The sequence below is a fragment of the Eleginops maclovinus genome, chromosome 11, assembly GCF_036324505.1.
Source record: "Eleginops maclovinus isolate JMC-PN-2008 ecotype Puerto Natales chromosome 11, JC_Emac_rtc_rv5, whole genome shotgun sequence".
NCBI lineage: Eukaryota > Metazoa > Chordata > Actinopteri > Perciformes > Eleginopidae > Eleginops > Eleginops maclovinus.
In genome coordinates, this window is record NC_086359.1 from 1,369,821 (window position 1) to 1,394,102 (window position 24,282).

A 24,282-nucleotide genomic window follows, 5' to 3' on the forward strand; every position below is an offset into this window, starting at 1 on the left:
GGTCTTGTACTTGAGTAAAAGTAGGAGTACTCAGGTCTTGTTCTTGAGTAAAGTAGGAGTACTCAGGTCTTGTACTTGAGTAAAATAGGAGTACTCAGATGTTGTACTTGAGTAAAGTAGAAGTACTCAGATCTTGTACTTGAGTAAAGTAGAAGTACTCAGATCTTGTACTTGAGTAAAAGTAGGAGTACTCAGGTCTTGTTCTTGAGTAAAATAGGAGTACTCAGATCTTGTTCTTGAGTAAAGTAGAAGTACTCAGATCTTGTACTTGAGTAAAAGTAGAAGTACTCAGGTCTTGTTCTTGAGTAAAGTAGAAGTACTCAGGTCTTGTACTTGAGTAAAGCAGAAGTACTCAGGTCTTGTACTTGAGTAAAGTAGAAGTACCAGAGTGTAGGAATACTCTGTCACAGTAAAAGTATTCTAAATGTTCCTCCAGTGAAAGTAGAAAGTACTCTCCTCTAAATGTACTTAAAGTAGCGACAGTAAAAGTAGTCATTGTCTGATTGGTCCATTTCAGAATAATATCTCTGATATGTTTTATAATGATTGATCATTAAAGTGTTCTCAGAGCTGGTAAAGGTGCAGCTAGTTTGAATGGCTTTGTATACTGCAGGGTAGCTGCTGGATTTACTGCAGGTGAACTACAGTCTGATTTAAGGGATTATATTTACCATCATTACTCCAAATCTGTAAAGTAACTAAAGGTATTAAATACATGTAGTGGAGTAAGAGTACACCATTTACATCTGAACTGTACTGGAGTAGAAGTTAAGTACAAGTACCTCAAAATTGTACTTGAGTAAATGTAGTTGAATGTTACTTTACACCTCTGCATAGATACCAGAAGATCATATTTGAAAAGATTCAAGGACAGTCGTTGTTTCCTACAATCAGTCTGGTGTTTGTTATCATTCTTTCTCTGTCTGGGCCCTCAGGGTCAAATGCTTTCTCACACAACTTACTTACTTAACCTTGTGTGAGAAAGAAACAAGGGCAGTTTGTGATAGAACCTTTATATATATAGTCTATGGTTAAAACAGAGGTGATTTTATGGCAGTAGGAAGGTGGAAACATGGAAGTGCAAAATGTTTTGGGAATAAGAAAATACCACTTCTCCTTCTGGAATGTGATGCACTGGAAGTAAAACATCTAATACATTGGATAAACTAAAGATACCTCCTTTTATATGGTTATTTAATCCAGAGTTTGAGTAATTTATAAAGCATTTAGGTTATTCTCATCAGCACCCGTCAAGTTTGACTGCACGGCAATGGCGTCACTCCATTCTTTTGTAGTTGTTGACCAATCAGGACACAGTAGGCGGGGCTTGTGGGCACGAGGGTTGGTTGAAGTTCTCAAGGTGCCAAACGTGTAGAATTCGGTGCGATTGTAAAGGATGGACGTTTATGGCAGTTTGAGTTTTTCTCCACACTTGTCATGACTGAAGAGGAAAAAGAAAGCGTATGTACACTTTGTTAAAATATAATTTCGACTTTTGGGGTTTCAGGAAGCCCGGTTTATGAAGCTGTCATTCATGTGTAGAACGCGGTTAACCAAACGTCATTGAAAGAAAGACAGTTTTAATTTTGTTTCAGGGATTGCCAATCGTATATACATGTTTTAACTATTTTAAAACACATTTAGCACAATTATAAGCCACATTAACATTCGGCCAATATATTCTGTCTTATTGTAGTTCAATAATCCCAAAATGTTCTTAAATGTTCCCTTTTAGCCCGATTTATGAAGCTGTCACGCACACTTAACCAAACTGCATTGAAAGAAGTGACACTCTAATTTTGTTTTGTCTATTACCAGTCATTTATACATTATTTAACACATTTTAAACCACACATCGCAAGATAACATTCTACATTAAAATTCGGCATGTATATAATGGTGTAATTATGGCTTATTGTAGTTTAATATTCCCTAAATGTGCTTATTTGTTTTTCTTTAATACTTTTAATCCTGCAACACATGTTGCACATTTCCTCTCCAAAACCATGATATGCATTAAAAGAACCTACATGGTCATTCTGCATACATCTAATGGCGTAACTTTGGCTTATTGTATTGCAACTTTCCTAAAATGTGCTTATCTGTTCGCTTTTAGGTCTGTTTATTCTTTATTATTCTTTATTCTTTATTAGGATCCCCATTAGCACTAGCATAAGCGTTGGCTATTCTTCCTGGGGTCCTCACACACACACACACACACACACACACACACACAGAACAAACATTAAACAAAACTAAAAGCAAAATAGAACAACTCATTTCCTCATATGAACAATGGTATATGAAGTGAAACAAAAATGGTCATCACATTTTAGCCATCATCACAAGGCCAAACCACAGGCACAGTTACATTTTACTCTGTAATGCTCATATAATGTTTTAGCAACCTTTTGAAATGTACTTGAGAATGTTCCTGAATTATGTGCACTGGTAACGAGTTCCAGCTGACCATGGCTCTGTACATGACTGTTTTCTGTCTGATATTTGATTTAGATGTAGGTAATACGAACCTTCTTTCTATTGCATGTCTTGTTTGATAGTTATGTTGAGTGTACTGCGATATAAACCTTTCTGATAATATATGTCGTAAGTGTGTCACTGTAATATTCCTAACAAAATTTAACAAAGTATAAGTGGACCTCTGTCTGACACTCAACCATTTAAGGGTCTCCAACATTTCAGTCACTCTGGTTCTGTAGGAGCACTGCAGTGCACATCGTGCTGCCTTATTTTGAGCTACTTGTAGTTTGTCTAGATCTTTTTCTGCAGCACTAGACCAAATAACAAAACAGTAATCAAGCTGTGACAGAACCAAAGCATCTAGAACTTGTCTACTGACATCTTTTGGCAAATATTTTACAATTCTTTTAACAAGTGACACACCCCTTCCCATCTTACATACAACATTATCAATTTGTTTAGACCAAGATAATTTTTGATCCAGAGTTATACCTAACAATTTCGTTTCCTTGACCTGTTCAATTTCAATATGGTTTAAATGTAATAGCAGTTTAGGTTCACCTTTTAACTGATGATTTGAACCTATTATTAAAGATTTAGTTTTTCCAGCATTAAGTACTAACTTATTATTTATGACCCACTCTGAGATCTGTTCTAGATCCTTGTTCATACAGTGACTCAGCTCACTTGTAGATGAAGCTGCTCCATATATTGTCGAGTCATCTGCATACATTACAATTTTGGATTCTTGTAGCACTAATGGTAGATCATTTGTAAAAATAGAAAATAAAAGTGGCCCCAAACAACTACCCTGAGGAACTCCACAAGTGACTGACTTAGTGTTTGACAAACTTCCATTAAAAAAAACAGTTTGACATCGATTGGTCAAGTAACTTTCTACCCACCTCAGCGCATTCAGATTAAAACCATATTGTTTTAGCTTGTGCAACAACAATGGATGATCAATGACATCAAAGGCAGAACTAAAATCAAGTAGTACTGCACCCACTAACTTCCTATCATCTACTTCCACCTTCCAGTCATCGGTCATTTGTGTTAAAGCAGTACATGTTGAATGGCCCGGCCGGTAAGCATGTTGATAATCAGTGTTAAGATTGTTACCTTCAAAGTATTTTTGTATTTGGTTAAAAATTATTCTCTCCATTATCTTTCCTAGTGCTGGTAACAAACTTATTGGGCGGCTATTTGTACCAGAAAATGGCCCAGCTGGATTTTTTGCAAGTGGAATAATTTTTGCTATTTTCCACGCCTGTGGGCAAATACATTTTCAATACTCAAATTGATAATATAGCAGATAGGCTCTGCAACCAAATTAGCAACATATCTAAGAAATTTACCATCTAAATTATCCACACCTGGCGGTTTATCATTACATTTACCTAGAAGACATTCAACATCTGCAATTGTCACTTTCTCTATTTTAAATTTACAATTCTTATTTTCCATAATTAAATCATTTATTAGAAAAGTGGAGTTCCTATTTATAGGTTGCTTCATATTTCTCCTGAGATCATTCACTTTATCAAGAAAATAATCATTAAAATAATTAGCAATTTGTACTGGTTTAGTCAAGAATTTCCCTTCTGCCTCAAGATATGTTGAGGTGGATTTCGGCTTACGGCCCATCATGCCATTTACTAAACTCCACAGCTGTTTCTTATCATCCTTAATGTCTTTAATTTTACTTCCGTAATACAATTGTTTTTTCTTTTTATTTAATGCTGTAACATAATTTCTTAACCTTCTATAAATTTGCCCATCTGACTCATAACTTGATGAGAAAGCTACAATTTTGGCATCATCTCTTTGTTTCATTAGATCTCTTAATTCATCATCTAACCAGGGTGCTCTAAAGTTCCTTACTGTCAGTTTTCTAAGTGGTGCATGTTTATCAATCACTTGCATGAATAACAAATTAAATACTGCAAGAGCATCATCTGGATTTAGTTTTTCAAAAATATTTTTCCAACATATCTTTTGAACATCCTTTATAAATGACTCTTCACAAAAACATTTCATTGATCTCCTCACAATTACTTTCGGTCCTGCTTTTGGCACCTTTGTCTTTCTCACGGTAATTATTAAATTATGATCAGTACACCCTACTGGAGTTGATGTGGCCTGTGAACATAAATGGCTAACATTTGTAAATATATGATCAATACAAGTTGCACTTGTTGCTCCACCTTTCTTTATGCATATCCTAGTAGGTTTAGTCACCATTTGTACCAAGTTACATGTATTAGCTGTTGTCTGCAACTTGTTTTTTAAGGCACAGTGGGACATATTCCAGTCAATGTTTAAATCACCGATAAAATAAATCTCTCTATCAAGATCACAAACTTTATCTAACATTTGACGTACTTTTTCTAAATCATTTAGGTTTGAATTAGGAGGTCTGTAACAACATCCCACCAACAAAGGTTTCAAATGAGGTAAATGAATTTGCAACCAAAGTACTTCAATATCAGCAGACATCAAATCATATCTGACTTTAGCTGGTATTTCCTTTTGAATGTACACTGCCACCCCACCTCCATATGCATTCCTGTCTTTTCTAAATATACTATATCCCTGAATGTCCACTGCAGCGTCATTAAAGGTGTCATCTAAGTGAGTTTCTGATATTGCTAACAAATGAATACCACATGATAATATTTCCTCTATCTCAGACACTTTATTTCTTAGGCTACACATATTGATATGAGCCAATTCAAACCCTTTATTTGGTCATTATTTGACATTAATGGCAATTTAAATGTTTTTCCTTTTTCACTTCTTTTCAAATTGAGAGCTGAACCAAAACATACACGCAACACAACTTCAACCACACACACCATCACACACACAACCCCACACCTCACTGCCCATAGATTGCTATCCATGTGCATACTCACTCACCTAAACGAGCAGCACGGTAGCTCCCTAACATCTTAGATAATAACCTTTGTGTTAAATACATTCATGGTAATGTCTTGCAACGCAAGATCAAATTTATAAATCAATAAATCAAAATGACATTTTTAACAACAACAATAGAGACCAGTTAAAATTGGCCTCTATTCAAAATCTATTAAACGTAATCTCATAGTCGCAGTTGATGAAATAAATAACTTAAAATAAGGTAGTAGATAACTTATAGGCCAGTGAATATTGGCCTACAATGAATACATTTGCAATACACCAAAACTGCAACAATTCCCTTTGCATAATATAATTCATTTCATCTCCTAATATGCATAAACATACCATCTAATTATGTCATGTCCATCAGTCATTTCCCACCTCTATTTCAGCTTTGAGCTGAAACCGGGTTTATCACTGTTTTATAGAAATGCTCAGCTTCACTACAGTCCCGATACAGTTTTGTTTGTCCATTGAAGGTTACGATGAGTGTTGCAGGGAACAGTAGTCCATGCCTCACCTCAGCCTTACGCAGCTTCATCCTGACGTCATTGAAAAGTGCTCTCTTCCTGGCAATATCCGCAGTAATATCAGGAAATATCTTCACTCGCATGCCTCGGAAAATGATCTCTCCCTTGCTTCTTGCCAGCTTCAAGATAGCTTCCTTTGCTTGGTATCTCTGCATAGTGACAATCATAGGTCTGGGTCTCATATCAGTCCCATGCCCAATCCTGTATGCCATCTCAACTGCCGGGTCACATGAGAGCTCACTTCCGAATACCTCCTTTAAAAAGTTTGTCACAAAGGCAATGGGATCGCTCTTCTCTATATCCTTTTTCAGTCCAAACACACGTAGATTCAACTTTCTGTTTTGAATCTCCATCCTCTCAATTTTGTCTTTAAACTCTTTGTTTTCCTTCATTAGATTTCCATTTGCGGTTTCGAGTATAGCAACCCTACAATCCATATCGGTCAGTCCCTCCTCCACATCACCGAGCCTCTGACAACATGAGTCGAGTTCTCCCTTTAAAGCATCAAGCTGCGGCTGGAATCTCTCGAAAGCAGCCCCTATCTCCTCTCTTATTATTGAGCGTATTAGTGCCGACAGCTCCAAGTGGCTCACCTGCGAGGACTCGCTCTCCATGGCGTTCTCCTCAGCTGCTCGTGTGTCATTCACTCCCGACAGGCCGCTGCTCTCGTTTAACGGCACTTTAGCCTTTTTGTGTGCTTTCTTTGATGCCATTATATTCCCCACATTATATTTCACTATGGACTTTGACTGAACAACTTGATCATCCGTTCATAACCGGATTTTTCAAAAGTTTGAAACGGGAGCTACACGCTCCTAAGTTTTACACACCACTTCCGCGCATGAGCAGTCGGTCATGCCGCTCCGTCTGTTGCCTCTAATGTAAACCCAATCTGTAAAATTGAAGTGCTGTTCTGTAATCTCATTTGTTATTAACGTGGCTAGAAACAAGGCAAGTAGATTGTCCTATTAAGAGACTTTTAAGAATTACTGTATTATAAAACTGTCCAAACAACTATATTTCTTTAGTGTATTCACATTTATTCTCCATAGTGTCTCGATTTGACTGTCTTTATTTATACCTGATCTATACTGTATTCAACATATCAGTTTGTTCATACCTGTAACATATGTTATCCTTGAATAACTCTGCACCTCCTGCTTGTTTTGCACTTCTGGTTGGATGCAAACTGCCTTTCGTCTTCTCAGTACTCTGTGCAATGACAATAACGCTGAATCTCACCTGATCTCGGGCACCATGCCTTCAGTTACTGTCCTATACTGAGCATAAATGAGCTTCATCATCAGTCACATGGTTCACATTCCTGTGGAGATTCTGCTGCTCGGACAGTCTGATGAAGACAGTGAGCCTTAAAGACACTAATTCTTACAGGTTTCATGTTGTATTCATTCCCTCTTTTCCAGATTTAGCTCTCAGAGTTATGGAGGGGCACGAAGACGAGCGGTTTTGTGGGAAATGGAGGGTCGCCTGCGGTTTGTACAACTACAACCTGAGGGATGTGTTCACATGGTGAGTACTGATTCAGTTATAAAAAAAGAAGCGTGCTGCAGAAGACATTTTGGATAGTAACTATAAAAAAAAAACATTAAAGATGCCTCAATTACATCTAAGTTTCAGATTTATGGATTACTGGACCTTTTGAATATCAGATGCATTGTTCTTGTCATTATTAACTCCTGTGTTTGTCCCACATTGTGAAAATCAACATTTTTAATGCCTACCGGGTCACATTTTTTATATTTAACATCAATTTAATCTAAGATCTGCGTTGCTATCAGTATACTTAATTTAAAGGTATTTTTTCAAAGTCTTTAATCACAATAAATGATTCCTAATGGCATTTATTTAGTGTTTTAGAAGTTGATAAGTGACCAAAGTGCACTCAAAAGCAGTAGACGAATACACCTTTGTTTGTATAAAAATGTGAAATACAAGTGAAAATTGTTCTGATCTATGCAAGAGACATAGACTTCATGTTCAAATGTCTGTTATCTGTTTTTAATCCCTGACATTAGAGGAGGGGGACATTATCCCTTGACCTTGCTGATGGCAAGTCTCAGATACCATCTTAAATTAGTACTTAGAGTCTCTCCTGGGACATGTCTCCATGCTCTAATGTTCAGAAAGCTCTTTAGTTTTCTCATATTGCCTGTGCTGCAGCACCTCTTTTCACCCTCTGTCTAAAACCAGAGCCCAGTCTGCTCTGATTGTTTAGCTTGTCGGCTCTGTTGTGATTGGTCAACCTGCTTAGATGTGTCCCGCCCCTTAGCCAATCAAATCAAAAAGGTAAAAATATAAAATGATTAAAATAAAAATATTCAAGCATGAAAGAAAAAGTCAAATTTGACTAAAACAACAATGTGCTCAACATAATGTAAGTATTTCAAATCACCTCAAATATAGAGTTTTTCTTTTCTCTGTAAAAGGAATCAATGTTGGTTTGGGACGGACCAAATGAAACATTTAAACATCAACTTGGACTTTCCTGAGACTTTGAGAAACTGGGAATGAAATTTGACAGTATTTTCTGACATTTTATAGAACCAATGATTTATCTCAGATGTGCGTCGCAGCTTTTATGAAAAGGTGTTTCTCTTGTGTCTTCACTCAGGCGCCTGCTGAAGACCCTCCTGATGGGGCAGGTGCTGTCTCTGCTGATCTGTGGGACGGCGGTCAGCTGTCAGTACCTCGCTGAAGCCCGGGTGGAGACGCCGATGCTGCAGAGCTTCCTGAACTACGCCATGCTGCTGCTGGTCTACACCACCATCCTCTGCACCCGCAAAGGTACAGAGCACACCTGGATCTCAAAGACGGGGACGGATGAAAAGTCCACAGTGGGTTTAAAATAATCCAAACCTCTGCGTGTGTTTGTACAGGAGACAGGAACATCCTCCACATCTTAAAAACCAAGTGGTGGAAGTATCTGCTGATGGGTGTGGCAGATGTGGAGGCGAACTACACTGTGGTGAAGGCGTACCAGTTCACCACTCTGACCAGTATACAGGTGAGAGGACCCACGCTGGAGGTATGAGTGTATTAGTAGCAGAGGTCAAAGGTCCTGAGCAATGTTATACACACTGCCCAACAACAACAGCTGAATGAGATCCGAGTGTAAGAGGAGAGTCAGAACATCCCACTCTGTTCCCAAAAACTAACTGTAAAACCACATGTCAGCGGGGCAAGAGATCCCAGAGGAAGAAGTAGGATAGGAATAGAAGCTCATATGAGTCCAGAACACAGAGGGGGGGTTGTGTTGTGGACCTGCACTGAGTTTAGGTATTAATAAAACCCGTTTGGCTGAACCTGAATCCACCTGTCGACGTCTTAACCTATCTGTGTGTGTGTGTGTGTGTGTGTGTGTGTGTGTGTGTGTGTGTGTGTGTGTGTGTGTGTGTGTGTGTGTGTGTGTGTGTGTGTGTGTGTGTGTGTGTGTGTGTGTGTGTGTGTGTGTGTGTGTGTGTGTGTGTGTGTGTGTGTGTGTGTGTGTAGCTGCTGGACTGCTTCGTGATCCCGGTGCTGATGGTCCTGTCCTGGTTCGTCCTGAAGACCCGCTTCAGACTGGTCCATTTTGTGGCCGTGGGGGTGTGTCTGCTGGGGGTCGGGGCCATGGTGGGGGCCGACATCCTGGCAGGACGGGACCAGGGATCCAGTGAGGGACCTTTTTATTTACTCACTTATATAAAGACGTGTGTGTGTGCGTGTGTGTGTGTGTGTGTGTGTGTGTTCTCAGCCAGCAGTGTGTGTTCTTAGCCAGCAGTGTGTGTGTGTGTGTTCTCAGCCAGCAGTGTGTGTGTGTGTGTGTGTGTGTTCTCAGCCAGCAGTGTGTGTGTGTGTGTGTGTGTGTGTTCTTAGCCAGCAGTGTGTGTGTGTGTGTGTGTTCTTAGCCAGCAGTGTGTGTGTGTGTGTTCTCAGCCAGCAGTGTGTGTGTGTTCTCAGCCAGCAGTGTGGTTCTGGGGGACGGTCTGGTTCTGCTGAGCGCCGTCCTGTACGCCGTGTCTAACGTCTGTCAGGAACAGACGGTGAAGAACCTGAGCCGGGTCGAGTTCCTCGGCATGATGGGACTCTTCGGGACCGTCATCAGCGGAGCACAGCTGTGAGACACACACACACACACACACACACACACACACACACACACACACACACACACACACACACACACACACACACACACACACACACACACACACACACACACACACACTTCGCAGGACTGAATAATTATTTTTAAATAAGAAGAATGGAATAAAAATGAAGATAAACAATAAAAATAATAAAATAGGGACAAAGATAAATAAGAGTGCAGTTATAAAATACAAATTAAAATATGATAACAAACAATATAATAATCCCACTTATTTATATCTCCTTCAGTCAACTTTAAACCTCATGTTTGAGCGGTTAAGATCAGGGGTCCAAATGATGTTGGATTATCACAGATAAATAATACATCTCAAAGTTTAGTCAGGATATAGCATCACTGAATCACACCTGTTGACAACAGATGCTACTCATTTAAATCACCACACCAGCAGGTTGTGTGTGGCTTTTAGAGGAAATGACCCGTAAGTGTTTCCTCTCATGCTGACCTGCTTGTTGTTGCAGAGCTGTTCTGGAAACTCAAGCAGTCGCAGCGATCAACTGGGATTTTCACACCTGTAAGTTTTTTCCTGTCGTAGTACTGCAAGAGTGTTTGAGTGTGTGTCGATGGTCTCTCACTGAAGTGTGTGTGTGTGTGTGTGTGTGTGTGTGTGTGTGTGTGTGTGTGTGTGTGTGTGTGTGTGTGTGTGTGTGTGTGTGTGTGTGTGTGTGTGTGTGTGTGTGTGTGTGTGTGTGTGTGTGTGTGTGTGTGTGTGTGTGTGTGTGTGTGTGCAGCCCTGTGGTTTGCAGTGTATGCTCTGTGTATGTACTCTCTGTACAGCTTCATGCCGGTGGTGGTGAAGATGACGAGTGCGACGGCGGTGAATCTGTCCCTGCTCACCGCCGACCTGTTCAGCCTCTTCTGCGGACTCTTCCTCTTCCACTACAGCGTGAGTCCCTTCAGTAACCCGCTGCTGCTTCAGTGTGGCGCTCAGGGAGGCTGTTTTAACATGTGCATTTGAGGAAATATGCATCAGGCGTTTGTCTCACATCAACATGGCTTCCCTTATTTTATGCAAAAGGAAGTACCTGACACACAGGTGAGTACTCTCAGTAACATCTCCTCCTGTCTCACTCAGTTCTCCACGCTCTACATCATCTCCTTCGTGGTCATCATGGTGGGCTTCGTCATGTTCAACGCCGTCCCGACGTACACAGCTCTGCCGGAGTCCGGATCCAACGAGGAAAACCCCCCCGAGGAGGAGAGCTCCTCAGACCGGCTGCTGTCTGCAGGACCACAAGCTCAGACAGACCCAGAGAGACAAGACACCAAGAAGGCTGAGACCCAGAGACCAGAGACCCTCCCTGCAGATGCTCTGTGACTGGTGGGGGAGGAGGAGGAGGAAGAGGAGGTGAAACCTGAGAGACTGCAGCAGGTGTGTTCATACAGCAGGTCTCTGTGAAGACTGCCTGCTCTCACCCTGTTACAAAAGGACTCAAAGACAAAAAATTCACTCTATTTTAGATTACATTCTGGGGATATCATTTGTTGTTCTTTTTATTTGAAGGAGAATGCTGGTGGATGGTTTGCATCGTTACATTTTTTAATTCCTAATGGCGGGGTTTTCTTCCGTCAGACAGAAAGTTTGAATATTACAGAAAACGACATCTCAACACCACATCCTTAATCTGAAACAATAGCTGTTTTATAAATGAGATTATTTTAACTGCATTGACCAAAAGTACTGCTCTTCAATCATTTTCACAGCATGTTCAGAACCAAGGGAAATGCACTATGACATCTGAACGCTTGTGGACCGTTTGCATCCACACATTGTGCTGGTTTTCTTCTCTCGGACAAAAAGTTCACTCTGTTTTTGGTTATTTAGCGTTTTTAATATCAGGAAAATGCTGTTTGTCATCTCAACAGTTTGCATCATTTATTTTTTAGCTTCCTTTGTTTTGGTATGAAGAAATCTCAACCTTTTTCTAAAGCTTGATTATTTTTTAAGGAGATGTGTTTTTTATTCACATTAATCAGAAGGACATGTTTTATTTCCTCAGACACAAAGTCCTCTTGTTTCTGTTACTGTGCATTTCCTATATGGAATGAAAACCCCTGTGGACAGTTTGCATCGGCACATTTTTCATTCCTAGTTTTGATTATCTTTTAAAAGTAAATATTCTTTATCGACACAAAGCCAAATATCTGTTACAGGATGACGACGTGTCAAACACTGCACTTCTATTTATTGTGCCAAAACGTACATGCTACTTCCTTTCTCCTTTTTTAAAATGAGTATATGAGATGTTTTGCACACTGCGTCAGCTGGTTTAGGTCTTTGATCACTCTGCTGGATTTTCATGTTAGTTGCCTACACTGCTGTTACCATTTAAATTTGGTAATTTACCAAATATTCTGTAAATCACAGGGCTTTATGTAAAGCGTGGAGAACTTTTATACTATTAAATTACATTTTTATATTCTCTTTGCTCTGCTATTGTCTATTATTGTCTATTTGAATGTCACTGTTTGGCTGTCCTGTGTTAGTGTGCATGTTTTAATCCACAAAATAACGGGAAATACACTTTAACCTGGGTATATATTCTTAGACTACATCTGATGCAATACGGTGTTTTTTGCCTTTTATAGGTGGAACAAAGGTCCTCCTTTAATGACATTTGGACAAAATAATCTTAAAACCAAAGGCCAGTCATACCATTCCCCACATTTTTCAACAGCACTTCATATTCTTAATACGCAACTGGAGTAATTTCCATTTCATTAATTCACCTTGACATGTTTCCCCTTCAAAAGGTTTTAAACCCAGTCCACACAGATGTGCCATACATGTGAATATTAGGGGCATGCACTGCCCTCTAGTGGCCAGTTCTTAAACTGCAGGTAAAAGAGGAGGCGGTGGAGGAGCTCCAGTGCAATGACTAACAGCAGAGTTGTTTTTCTGATTATAGGCCACTGTAATAACACGATTGTCTGCAAAGTGCCTGGAAATACATGCAATGTGTTGTAATGTTAAACCGTTATTCAACAAAAGATGTTCAATAAGCAGATTAAAAGAAAGATAATTACAATCTGATGGCATTTTTCTTTTGAATTCGAATAATTTGGAGGGTTTTTTAATTTAACATTCTTCAGTTTGTTCTTTTACATGAAATTATTTGAGTGCATTTCACTAATTATAAGGCTTCTACTTAAGAGCTATTTTCCATGCAGTACTTTTCCATGAAAGACAAGTATTTTCTGAATCAGAATCAGAAATACTTTATTAATTCCAGACTGGGAAGTTCATTTCATTGCAGCAGCGAAATACAAAAAGAAAAAGCATTACAAATAATTAGAACTAAAACTAAAAATGAGAAATATTCTGTTTATCTAGAACACTACTTGTAGAATATCTTTATTTGAGAATGCATATAGCATAGTAATCCTGCTAGTAATCAGGATGACTATGTAATTGAGGAAATACAGTTTCCTTTTTTTGCATCATTACGTAATCCCATCACATGTAATCCATTACTTCCCAAACATGCCTAAAAAGTATGCATTAAGCAATTTAAAGGATATTATTTAGTGTTCTTTCACGGTAAAACCTCTCAATACCCCAGCACATGAAGACAGGGTGAGAGGAATGCTGTATGAATGTATAATTGATGGTTAGCCTCCTCAGTATTCTGCAGTGCGATGCTGCTTCAGACTCTGCACACTGACTGTTATCATGGAGGAGCTGCAGCAGTGAGCAGGACAGCACGCAGCATCTCCATCTTCCCTTCGCCTTTATTATCCTCCTCTCACATCGGTAAGAGGACATTAGTGTGAGTTATTGCATGGATTTCAGGGTTTTTACCGCATGCAGAGAAGCATTTACAGCTATGGGGACTCGCTGCGGATGATTCTGTGTTTGGCGTTGGGTTGCTAACCAGCCCGCAGACCATACGCGTTAATGCATTGTGTTATTGATGCACTAAAGGGGGAATGTGTGTGTGTGTGTGTGTGTGTGTGTGTGTGTGTGTGTGTGTGTGTGTGTGTGTGTGTGTGTGTGTGTGTGTGTGTGTGTGTGTGTGTGTGTGTGTGTGTGTGTGTGTGTGTGTGTGTGTGTGTGTGTGTGTGTGTGTCATTGCACGGATTCAGGTTAATATTAGCGCTGCACACCGGGAGCCGGGAGGAAAAGCCGCAGATTATTTGCGCGTTAATCCTCCACAGACAGAAAGACCTGCACCGACACATCCTCCGGGCTCTGTCTGCAGGGGATCCGCTGCAGAACCAGCAGTGAAAACAGCAAGATGAAGCATTTTCTGAGGTAAAGAGACTCCTTCATTTCATTTTATTCGTCAAAAACGTGAAGGAATTCTTTCCAAATCTCGTTTTTCTGAGGCTGTTTTCCTTTATGTGTTTCATGTCGATCCACTGTAATGGCTTGTTTATACCAAATACTGCAGAATGTGTATGCATTCCCAGTTCTCCCATTGCATGTTGATCGATTACATTATGGTGGACAGTAGCCTATAAGTGGCTGCATGGAGGGGGAGGCCTTATGGAGCACATGTACACCCAGTCTCTGTTAGATCTGTTGCTGTGTGGAAGCCGTGTCTGTAAAACATCCTGTGAGACAAGAAATACAGAATGTAATTATTATAGCATGTCTTAAAAAGAGGAATGAGAAGTCAAAACATTGATAAATCTATAATTTGGGATGCTAGGTCTATATTTGAGTTGTTAAGACCTTATTTTGAGATGCTAAGTACATATCTTCAGATATATGTCTTTATGTGAGATATGAATCCATATTTGGAGATGCTAACTCATTATTTCAGATGCAAAGTCCTTATTTTCTTATGCTAGCAAGTCATTTCTTTGAGATTTAAGTAGTTATTTTGGAACGCTATGTCATTATTTAGAGATGGTAACTCATTATGTGAGAAGCTAACTCATTATGTGAGATGCTAACTCATTATGTGAGAGGCTAACTCATTATGTGAGAAGCTAACTCATTATGTGAGAAGCTAACTCATTATGTGAGATGCTAACTCATTATGTGAGATGCTAACTCATTATGTGAGAAGCTAACTCATTATGTGAGAGGCTAACTCATTATGTGAGAAGCTAACTCATTATGTGAGATGCTAACTCATTATGTGAGATGCTAACTCATTATGTGAGATGCTAACTCATTATGTGAGAAGCTAACTCATTATGTGAGAAGCTAACTCATTATGTGAGATGCTAACTCATTATGTGAGATGCTAACTCATTATGTGAGAGGCTAACTCATTATGTGAGATGCTAACTCATTATGTGAGAGGCTAACTCATTATGTGAGATGCTAACTCATTATGTGAGATGCTAAGTCTTTATGTGAGATGCTAACTCATTATGTGAGATGCTAACTCATTATGTGAGATGCTAACTCATTATGTGAGATGCTAACTCATTATGTGAGATGCTAAGTCTTTATTCTTAAATGCTTAGAAATCTTATTTAGGGGCTAAGTCATTGTGCAGATGCATTAGTCATTATTTACTCATGCTGTCATTTCTTTGAGATATGTGTTGTTATGTTGGGATGCTAAGATACTTTCTTTGAGATGATACCTCCTTATTTTGAGATGCTAACTCATCGTTCTGTGATATATGTCGTTATTGTGGGATGTTAGGTCTACATTATGAGAGGCTCATTGTTTTCAGATGCATTTCTCCAGCTTTGTAGCCCGTGTTAACCCTGATTATATGGAAGCCAAACATGTAGTCCCTAAACCTGTTTCAGGATCATGTGATCTCTCCTTCCTTCCTTCCTAACGTTCAGAGTATCTCCAGAGGAGGATAGAAATCATTTAGTCTCCATGTTTTTATAATGGGTCGCTGTGCATTTCCCAAGACACACATTTCCATTTTAGTCCTCGGTGTCCTCTGTGAAAATAGCACACTTTGATCTGCTGCTGGTGCTAGCTGGTTCTTTCTCACTGTTATTGAGCCCATTTCACATCTTTACTCTGAATGTATTAGGAGCTGCACATTTCTTCCACTCTGGGCTGAAGTGACAGTTATTATAGGTCTGTCACACATAAAAGAAGTCAACATGCTCCGAACAATATCATGTACTCTTTGGTCTTATGAACACAGCTCCCCAGTATTAAATTGATTAGCATGTAAGACCAAAGTCTACATTTGATTTCCATTTGATTACAGTAGCAGATCGTAAAATAAAGGCTGTGCATCCTCCCTGTGATCAGAGCATCCCCTTAGCAACGGTCTGCTCTCCTTAGCAACGCTCTGTTATCGAAAAACAGCAGACCTCAGGAATATCCAAATTGACCAATCAGAATCGAGTTTTTTTAAGCGATGAACCTAAAGCCCAGATCTTCTCCGTCTGCAGAGTGGTGACGCAGTTCTTCGTCTTCCTGTACTGCAAGTGTTTGTGGCGAGGACTGAAGTTCGTCACCAGGAAGTTAACGGGTCGCTGCGAGCTGCAGAGGATCTGCTACAACAACAAGCATGGAGCCCGCAGGACCCTGAAGATAGGTAACCCTCACACTGCCTGTTGTTAAAGTCATGTTTATTCAGCTTACACTAATTATATGCAACAGTTTGATTGATGCTGCCTACAATGCACATTTAGATTTAATTTCCAAATTCTGCCTACATTTGTACTTGGATGGATGAACAGGTCCTGAGAGCATCCTTAGAACAAAGATTCAAGTTTCATGACGGCTTGGAGAACAACAAGGCATTTTTACAATTTAAAATCACAACTTAATACATTTATATCTGCTTTGAAACCAATTATATATTTTAAAGGTCCTAAATAATAATAATAATAATAATAGTAATAATAATAATAATAATAATAATAATAATAATAATAATAATAATAGCAATAATAATATTAATAATAATAATAATAATAATAATAATAATAATAGTAATAATAATAATAATAATAATAATAATAATAATAGTAATAATAATAATAATAATAATATTAATAGTAATAATAATAATAATAATAATAATAATAATAATAATAATAATAATAATAATAATAATAGTAATAATAATAATAATAGTAATAATAATAATAATAATAATAATAATAATAATAGTAATAATAATAATAATCTTATTTTAAGTTGCATTCTTTTCTTTTCCAGAATCATCTCTGCGGTTCTCCAAGAATGCGGTACGTCTCTCTAAATCTTCAGTATGAATATTGTGTGTCATTTTTTAGCTTCGATGTAATTACTACGTCATTGTCTGTTTTTCCTCCACGTTCCCCCTCTGCAGCTGCTGCAGTCTGCGCTCAGCGTTCATCCTGATAAAGTGGAGAAGACCATCGAGGACATCATAGCGCTGAAGAAGATCAACCCTGACACCAACCCACAGTGAGACGCTGACTTTAAAATATCTACCTCACTTCATCACTTCTGTGAGGCTGTTACCGTCAGGTAGCAGAAACCCCTGAATCAGACTAGCTGTGAAAGGGAATAAATAACACTTTCCCAAAGACTGCAGATGGAAAGGAGTTCATTCTGGTACAAAAACAATGTCTCTCTGTGAGATCAATGTGTGCATGATCCCAAATATTGTTTATTGTTAAAAATAAAAACAATAAATCATATGCACCTAAATAATGTTCAAATTCACAAACAAAAATCATACTAATTCAACAGCGAGGTCAAACTAAAAACAACCATTTAATGTAAAGAAGACAGACCATAAGATTCTGAAAGTTGTGTTTGTGTGTCTATGAGCGGAAATACAGACAATAATCAATAGAGCTCGGACTAAAGAATAAAAGACAGTGTGTGCACGTTGATAGGTCTGCTTCCCCTCACACGAGCACCCTCTCTCCTCAGGCTGGGCATCTCTCTGCAGGCCAGCCTGCTGCAGATCGTGGGCTACAGGACTCTGGTGGCCGAGGTGGAGAAGCTGCGCAGGGAGCCATACGACTGCGAAAACCCCGAGCATGAGGACATGCTCATGAAGGTATATCAATAACCACAGCAGAGATAAATAGCTATAGATTACTGTAACATGAGGTGTGTGTGTGTGTGTGTTGCAGCTGTGGAAGGAGCTGCGTCCCGACACTCCTCTCACCGGACGGATCTCTAAGCAGTGGTGTGAAATCGGGTTTCAAGGCAGCGACCCGAAGACCGACTTCAGAGGGATGGGTCTGCTGGGCCTGCACAACCTGCTGTGAGCAACGCTCTCTCATACCATGCCCTCGAGGGGAACAGGTATAATTGATCATCTACATATGCACACTCCTTCTTGAAACCCTCTGTGTGAATCTTTGCAGGTATTTTGCAGAACATGACAAAGCCACGGCTCTGCAGATGCTCCACGACTCCCTGCAGCCAAAGCACAAGTATGGCAGCTCTACTGTTTACTCTATTTATACACACACACACTGAGTGAGCTGGTAGAAAGTCTCTCTGCTTGCCACACATTTTGCTAATATGCTGTTTGCTATGAAGTGTTTTAGACGTTATTATAACAAATCTTGGGGTTTTAGGTTGCGGTGAAAGCATGAATTGATGCAGCTTTGAAATCTTTCTATGTTGTCTAACTTTAAACTGCACGTTCACTCCCATGACTCTGCATTCACTTTATCCATCCCTACAGCTCGATGTCACTCACTGCTTTTTATCTCCGCTGCTGCTGCTTGTATTGTTTGTCATCTCAGAGAGCCGTCTCATTTCACAAAGACTCTTCTTCTTTCCTCCACCTCCACCTTTCTGCCTCTCATGCACTGTGGTAGGATCACACACAGAAAGCAAAGGTACTTTAGTTCTCTCTCTTCTCTTCTCTGCGTTCATTGCTTCCTCTGCTGCACCGTTTAGTTTATTTACACATCACATGTTTTTATTTGTACATCTCATTCACAACACAGCCCGCACACAGAGGGAGTCTGGGTTTTAATTCAACACAATCTTCTGAATGATAACATATTGTCGGGTCTGCCGCCACATTTGAGTTGATAAGAGGAAAAATAGCAGAATAGTTGTGTGTACATTATTATAATTACTAAATGAGTTAAACATGCAGCTCAGAGTTATGGTATAACTATATATATACTAATAGAAACATTTGTTTTTACTTAGTTTTCCTTTTACTTTCCTTTTCACACATTTTGACTTTTTTTAAACCTTTTTTTATTTCACTTCTAACACATTTGGAAAAGTGTTTAAAAACCTGTAAACTTCTGATCGATTTTTCCCTTTTGTAATTTCTATTCTTACCTGATCTGAAGACTAAAAGTCCTGGGGCTCTGAGACCAATATTTAAAGATGTAACCTCAAAAATGCGAAGCAGACAAAATAATGCAAACACTTCACAGAATATCTTAAGACATTTTCTTGAATAAATTCCAGATATTTAGAAGACTTGTGCAGCCTGTTCTCAAAGTGAATCTTATAAAAGGTGACTTCATGCTGAGTTTAAGCTGAGTGTTGTTCCTTGTGTAGACGGAACATGAACATGTTTTTCCTTCACAGTGAGACAAACAAGCCTGAGTGGGAACAGAAGAACATCGACAAAGCTATCGGGTAAGAGTCGAAGGCAATGCAGATAAACACAAGGGAAAATAAATGTGGTTTCAGGCGTATAGATTCAGTATTTAGTATTAGCCTACAGAACAGCTTCCAGAGAAGAGAGACCGCCAGCAGGCAACAGAATTATGAAAGGAAGTCCACATTTTGAAAAAGGGAGATTTTAGAAGAAAATCAGAAATAAAATAAAATAAGTTTGAAATTTTGGGGAAAATTTAGATTTTTTGGAAGAAAATGAAAAGGAAAAAATATCGGAGACAAAAAGTGAAGTTTGAAAAGAAGATGAGTAGGGTCAGAGGAAAAGGAGTGAAGATCATGAAGCAGGTTCAGGCAGCAGGCGTTTAGATTCACACTTAAAGTGTTAGCCTACAGAACAGATCAGCTGACAGAGGACAGAGAACATCTGATCCTTTACAACAAACACAATCTGCTCTTTTACGCTTTGAGGAGCATTGTTACCCAGATGCTCATCTCCATTTGTTTTGCAGATACTCCTTCGCCATCGTTGGCATCAACATCACTGACCTGGCGTTCTCTCTGCTGGTCAGCGGCGCTCTGAAGACTCACCTGTACAACGTGGCTCCAGAAACACCCAGTCTGATGCACCTGCAGCAGACCTTCTGTGAGGACACACACACAAACACACACACACACACACACACAGACCCACACACACACACACACACACACACACACACACACACAGACCCACCCACACACACACACACACACACACACACACACACACACACACACACACACACACACACACACACACACACACACACACACAGACCAACACACACACACACACACACACACACACACACACACACACACACACACACAGACCCACACACACACACACACACACACACACACACACAGACCCACACACACACCTACATTTTACTCCCCATGTAACAGAATATTCCTACACTGTGGTTTTTCTACTTCATTAAAACATCTGAGTCCCTCTCCCTCCTCTAACAAAGGGTCTACTTTCTCTCTCTCCTCTCTGGCGGAAGGTTACCTGATGCAGGAGTTCCAGCGGTTCTGGGTGGAGGAGGATCCGTGCGACATCATGGAGTTCAACCGGGTCCGGTCCAAGTTCCACCGCCGGATCCTCCGGCAGCTGAAGAACCCCGACATGGCCCTCTGTCCTCACTTCGCCGCCTCCGACCTGCACCTGGTCAACCTCTAAACCCCCCCCCCCCCCCTCCCACTGGATGTCCGGTAGGCCATCTTTCAAACAGCTGGACACATCTGGGGAGACTCTTCCTTCTCTGCTCAGCTAACGTCATGTCGTGTCACTGCCAAAAGCTCTCACACATGCACGCACGCACGCACACGCACACACACACACACACACACACACACACACACACACACACACACGCGCACACACACACACACACACACACACACACACACACACACACACTCACACACACACACTGCCTCTCCGCCACCAGCATCAGAGATGACCGTAGCGATTGTAGCTGTGCATGAGGAGGCTGCACCACACTCATCCTTTGCTTTACATTTGAATAGATAAGTTGATTGTATACGAGCCGTCACGCCGCACTGATGTGCTTTTTATTCTCATAACAAACCAAATTTACTTTCCCTGCCAAAAAAACACAAAAAGATAAGTAGGTTTTAGCGACGTAGCGTTCTTATAGGTTCTTAATATCTTGGCGATCAGCGGTCGGCTTTCAGAAAACTGTGTCAGAAGTAATATTTTGTAAATGAAGAGCTATAGAAATGTAATGTGAGTTTAAAGAAGTGTTCCCGGCGCTGATTCAATCAAATGATCTGTGTGTGTGTGTGTGTGTGTGTGTGTGTGTGTGTGTGTGTGTGCGCGTGTGCGTGCGTGCATGTTAGCTGTAGATTGTACTTTTTTTACGTCACATTAAAGACTTCTCCTTGCCAAAATATCGAATGTGGAGAAATTAAAATCATAGCAGCATTTTGTTTCTTGTGAGCTCAAATGTACGTTTTGTAAACCTGCAGAAATAATGTTCAGGAACATATAAAGGAACGTCCCATTGGTTGGCATTAGGCATTCTCCAACTTGGAAACTAAAAGTTCTTCATTATTTTTAAGAGCCAATTAGAGACCCAACTTTTTAATGGTATTTCTTTTGTGTATAAATATTTGTTTCTTTCTAAATGTATTTTTCTTTTGGCATTCTTATTTGTATTTACTTAATTAATTCGTATTTTCTTATTTTATTCTTGATGTTATTCTTATTTTTATGTATCATTGTATTCTTAATTTAATTCCCATTTTATTTTTATTTTATTTTTACATTTTATTACTTTTTCCTTGTTTTAATTTTTATTGATTTTTCATTTGATTTGATTCTTCTTTTGCTATTTAAGTAATAAATCATTAGAAATGAAATAAAACTGAACATTATTTTTACAGGTTTGCCAAAAATTTGGCCTTTGCTTTGAGTTTTGAATGTTCCTCACAAACAAACTGTTTTAATTCATTGAATGTGACTGTTGTTTCAGCCAAAGCAATAATTTACATTAATGTCAGCGCAGTTATTCAGCGTGTTTGTTTGCACCGTGCGTGCCTCACTACTGTTTGATTTAATAACTCAGAGCTGGAAGCAAATCACAGCTGCTGCAGCAAGCGGGAAGTAAACCTCAATTATAAAACATGTAGGGCATTTGTGGAAACAGAGGTTTTTGAGGGAAATGAATACGAAGTATAAATAATACAATCATTAAATGTTTGTTCTATAAAGTCCACAGAAAAAGCAAAGGGTGTGCACCATGTGATTGATGGTCTGCAGCACTGGTTTGTTATCCCAGCTCTGAGTCATAGTTTTATTTTTCACTGATAATTAAATCACCTCACGTCTGTTTCTTTACTTGAACAAATGTATTGCTCTGAGAAATGTATGATATATTTTCCTGCCATGCTTGCACTGTTGATTGTGTTAAATAGTGTCTAATAACTTTGGTTAGCTTTGGTTAGCTTTGCACTGTAAAGAATATAAAAGCAGTTTCCTTTATTCCGCTGACAGCGCAGTGATGTGTGCGATGATGTAGATGAGGTTAGACGGAGGTTAGACTGAGGTTAGACTGAGGTTAAACTGAGGTTAGACTGAGGTTAGACTGAGGTTGGACCGAGGTTAGACTGAGGTTAGACTGAGGTTGGACCGAGGTTAGACTGAGGTTAGACTGAGGTTAAACTGAGGTTAGACTGAGGTTAGACTGAGGTTGGACCGAGGTTAGACTGAGGTTAGACTGAGGTTGGACCGAGGTTAGACTGAGGTTAGACGGAGGTTAGACTGAGGTTAGCCTGAGGTTAGCCTGAGCTTAGCCTGAGGTTAGACTGAGGTTAGACGGAGGTTAGACTGAGGTTAGCCTGAGGTTAGACTGAGGTTAGCCTGAGGTTAGACGGAGGTTAGCCTGAGGTTAGCCTGAGGTTAGCCTGAGGTTAGACGGAGGTTAGCCTGAGGTTAACCTGAGGTGACACGGAGGTTAGACTGAGGTTAGCCTGAGGTTAGACTGAGGTTAGCCTGAGGTTAGCCTGAGGTTAGACAGAGGTTAGCCTGAGGTTAGACGGAGGTTAGCCTGAGGTTAACCTGAGGTTACACAGAGGTTAGGCTGAGGTTAGACTGAGGTTAGACTGAGGTTAGCCTGAGGTTAGCCTGAGGTTAGACGGATGTTAGCCTGAGGTTAGACGGATGTTAGCCTGAGGTTAGCCTGAGGTTAGACGGAGGTTAAACGGAGGTTAGCCTGATGTTACACTGAGGTTGGACGGAGGTTAGACTGAGGTTAGCCTGAGGTTAGCCTGAGGTTAGACAGAGGTTAGCCTGAGGTTAAACGGAGGTTAGACATGGTTAGCCTGAGGTTAAACGGAGGTTAGCCTGATGTTAGACTGAGGTTGGACGGAGGTTAGACTGAGGTTAGACTGAGGTTAGACTGAGGTTAGACTGAGGTTAGCCTGAGGTTAGACTGAGGCTAGACCCGCTGCTGTATATTCTGCTTTAAACCGCCTCTTAAATCTGCATGATGGTACTTTTGTTGTTACGGCGTTCTGTATTCTTATTATTATAGAGTATTGATATTATATATTGTTAGTGTGCTTCATTTGTCTGTGCTGTACTTTTTGACATCACAATAAAGACTTAATGTCGGGGAAAAAACGACGGATCACTTTTCATTTTATGTTATTTTAGGAACCCAGTACCTTCAGTGATCATACATGAGATCAGTGTAAGAAGTGTTGACTTTTCTTTCAGTGATTTATCATTAAAGTATATTATCTTATTTACACTTCCTATTTAGTGTTTTAGTTTGTCAATTTGGAGCAAATTTGAGATGATTTATATATGAATGGATAGATAAATATATTAGATTTGTACGTGTGGTTACAATGTTTTTTATCCAAACAAATTGAACTGAAAAATCCCTGAATGCCTATTTTATTCTATATTTATTATTATACTATATTATTTTATTCTATATTTATTATTATACTTTATTATTTTTATTATATTACAATATATTGTTTAACTGTATCACATTTTTTACTAAATATACGACTGGATAAAGTAATAGTATAGTACTGCATTATCTTATTATATAATATTCTTTATTATTATATATTACTGTAAATCCTTTCATATAATATTTAATTATATATGTGTTTCA

The 24,282-nt window shown here is 39.4% G+C and overlaps 2 protein-coding genes across 8 annotated transcripts; both read left to right on the forward strand.

Moving 5' to 3' along the window:
• The first annotated feature begins 1,297 nt into the window (after positions 1–1,297).
• LOC134872446 (solute carrier family 35 member F2-like) lies at positions 1,298–12,526 on the forward strand. Its single transcript, XM_063895752.1, has 9 exons — positions 1,298–1,461; positions 7,361–7,466; positions 8,569–8,741; positions 8,834–8,961; positions 9,447–9,606; positions 9,894–10,050; positions 10,563–10,615; positions 10,833–10,987; positions 11,177–12,526. The coding sequence occupies exons 2-9, from the start codon at positions 7,378–7,380 to the stop codon at positions 11,417–11,419; spliced, it is 1,158 nt and encodes a 385-aa protein (XP_063751822.1). The 5' UTR covers positions 1,298–1,461; positions 7,361–7,377; the 3' UTR covers positions 11,420–12,526.
• A 1,104-nt stretch (positions 12,527–13,630) lies between these two features.
• elmod1 (ELMO/CED-12 domain containing 1) lies at positions 13,631–23,787 on the forward strand. Of its 7 annotated transcripts, none has more exons than XR_010166703.1 (13): positions 13,631–13,855; positions 14,188–14,356; positions 16,429–16,574; positions 17,204–17,232; positions 17,337–17,434; positions 17,909–18,038; positions 18,115–18,248; positions 18,352–18,420; positions 18,814–18,834; positions 19,550–19,600; positions 20,092–20,225; positions 20,632–23,204; positions 23,326–23,787. XR_010166703.1 is itself a non-coding variant. In XM_063894217.1 (12 exons), exons 2-12 carry the CDS (start codon positions 14,340–14,342, stop codon positions 20,805–20,807), a joined length of 1,005 nt encoding a protein of 334 aa, XP_063750287.1. In that variant the 5' UTR covers positions 13,631–13,855; positions 14,188–14,339; the 3' UTR covers positions 20,808–23,786. The 7 variants fall into 7 exon arrangements, 3 of the variants coding, with proteins under 3 accessions (XP_063750287.1, XP_063750289.1, XP_063750288.1); XR_010166701.1 differs by having other exon boundaries at positions 20,632–22,797; positions 22,886–23,786; XR_010166702.1 differs by having other exon boundaries at positions 20,632–22,797; positions 22,941–23,786.
• The last annotated feature ends 495 nt before the right edge of the window (positions 23,788–24,282 follow it).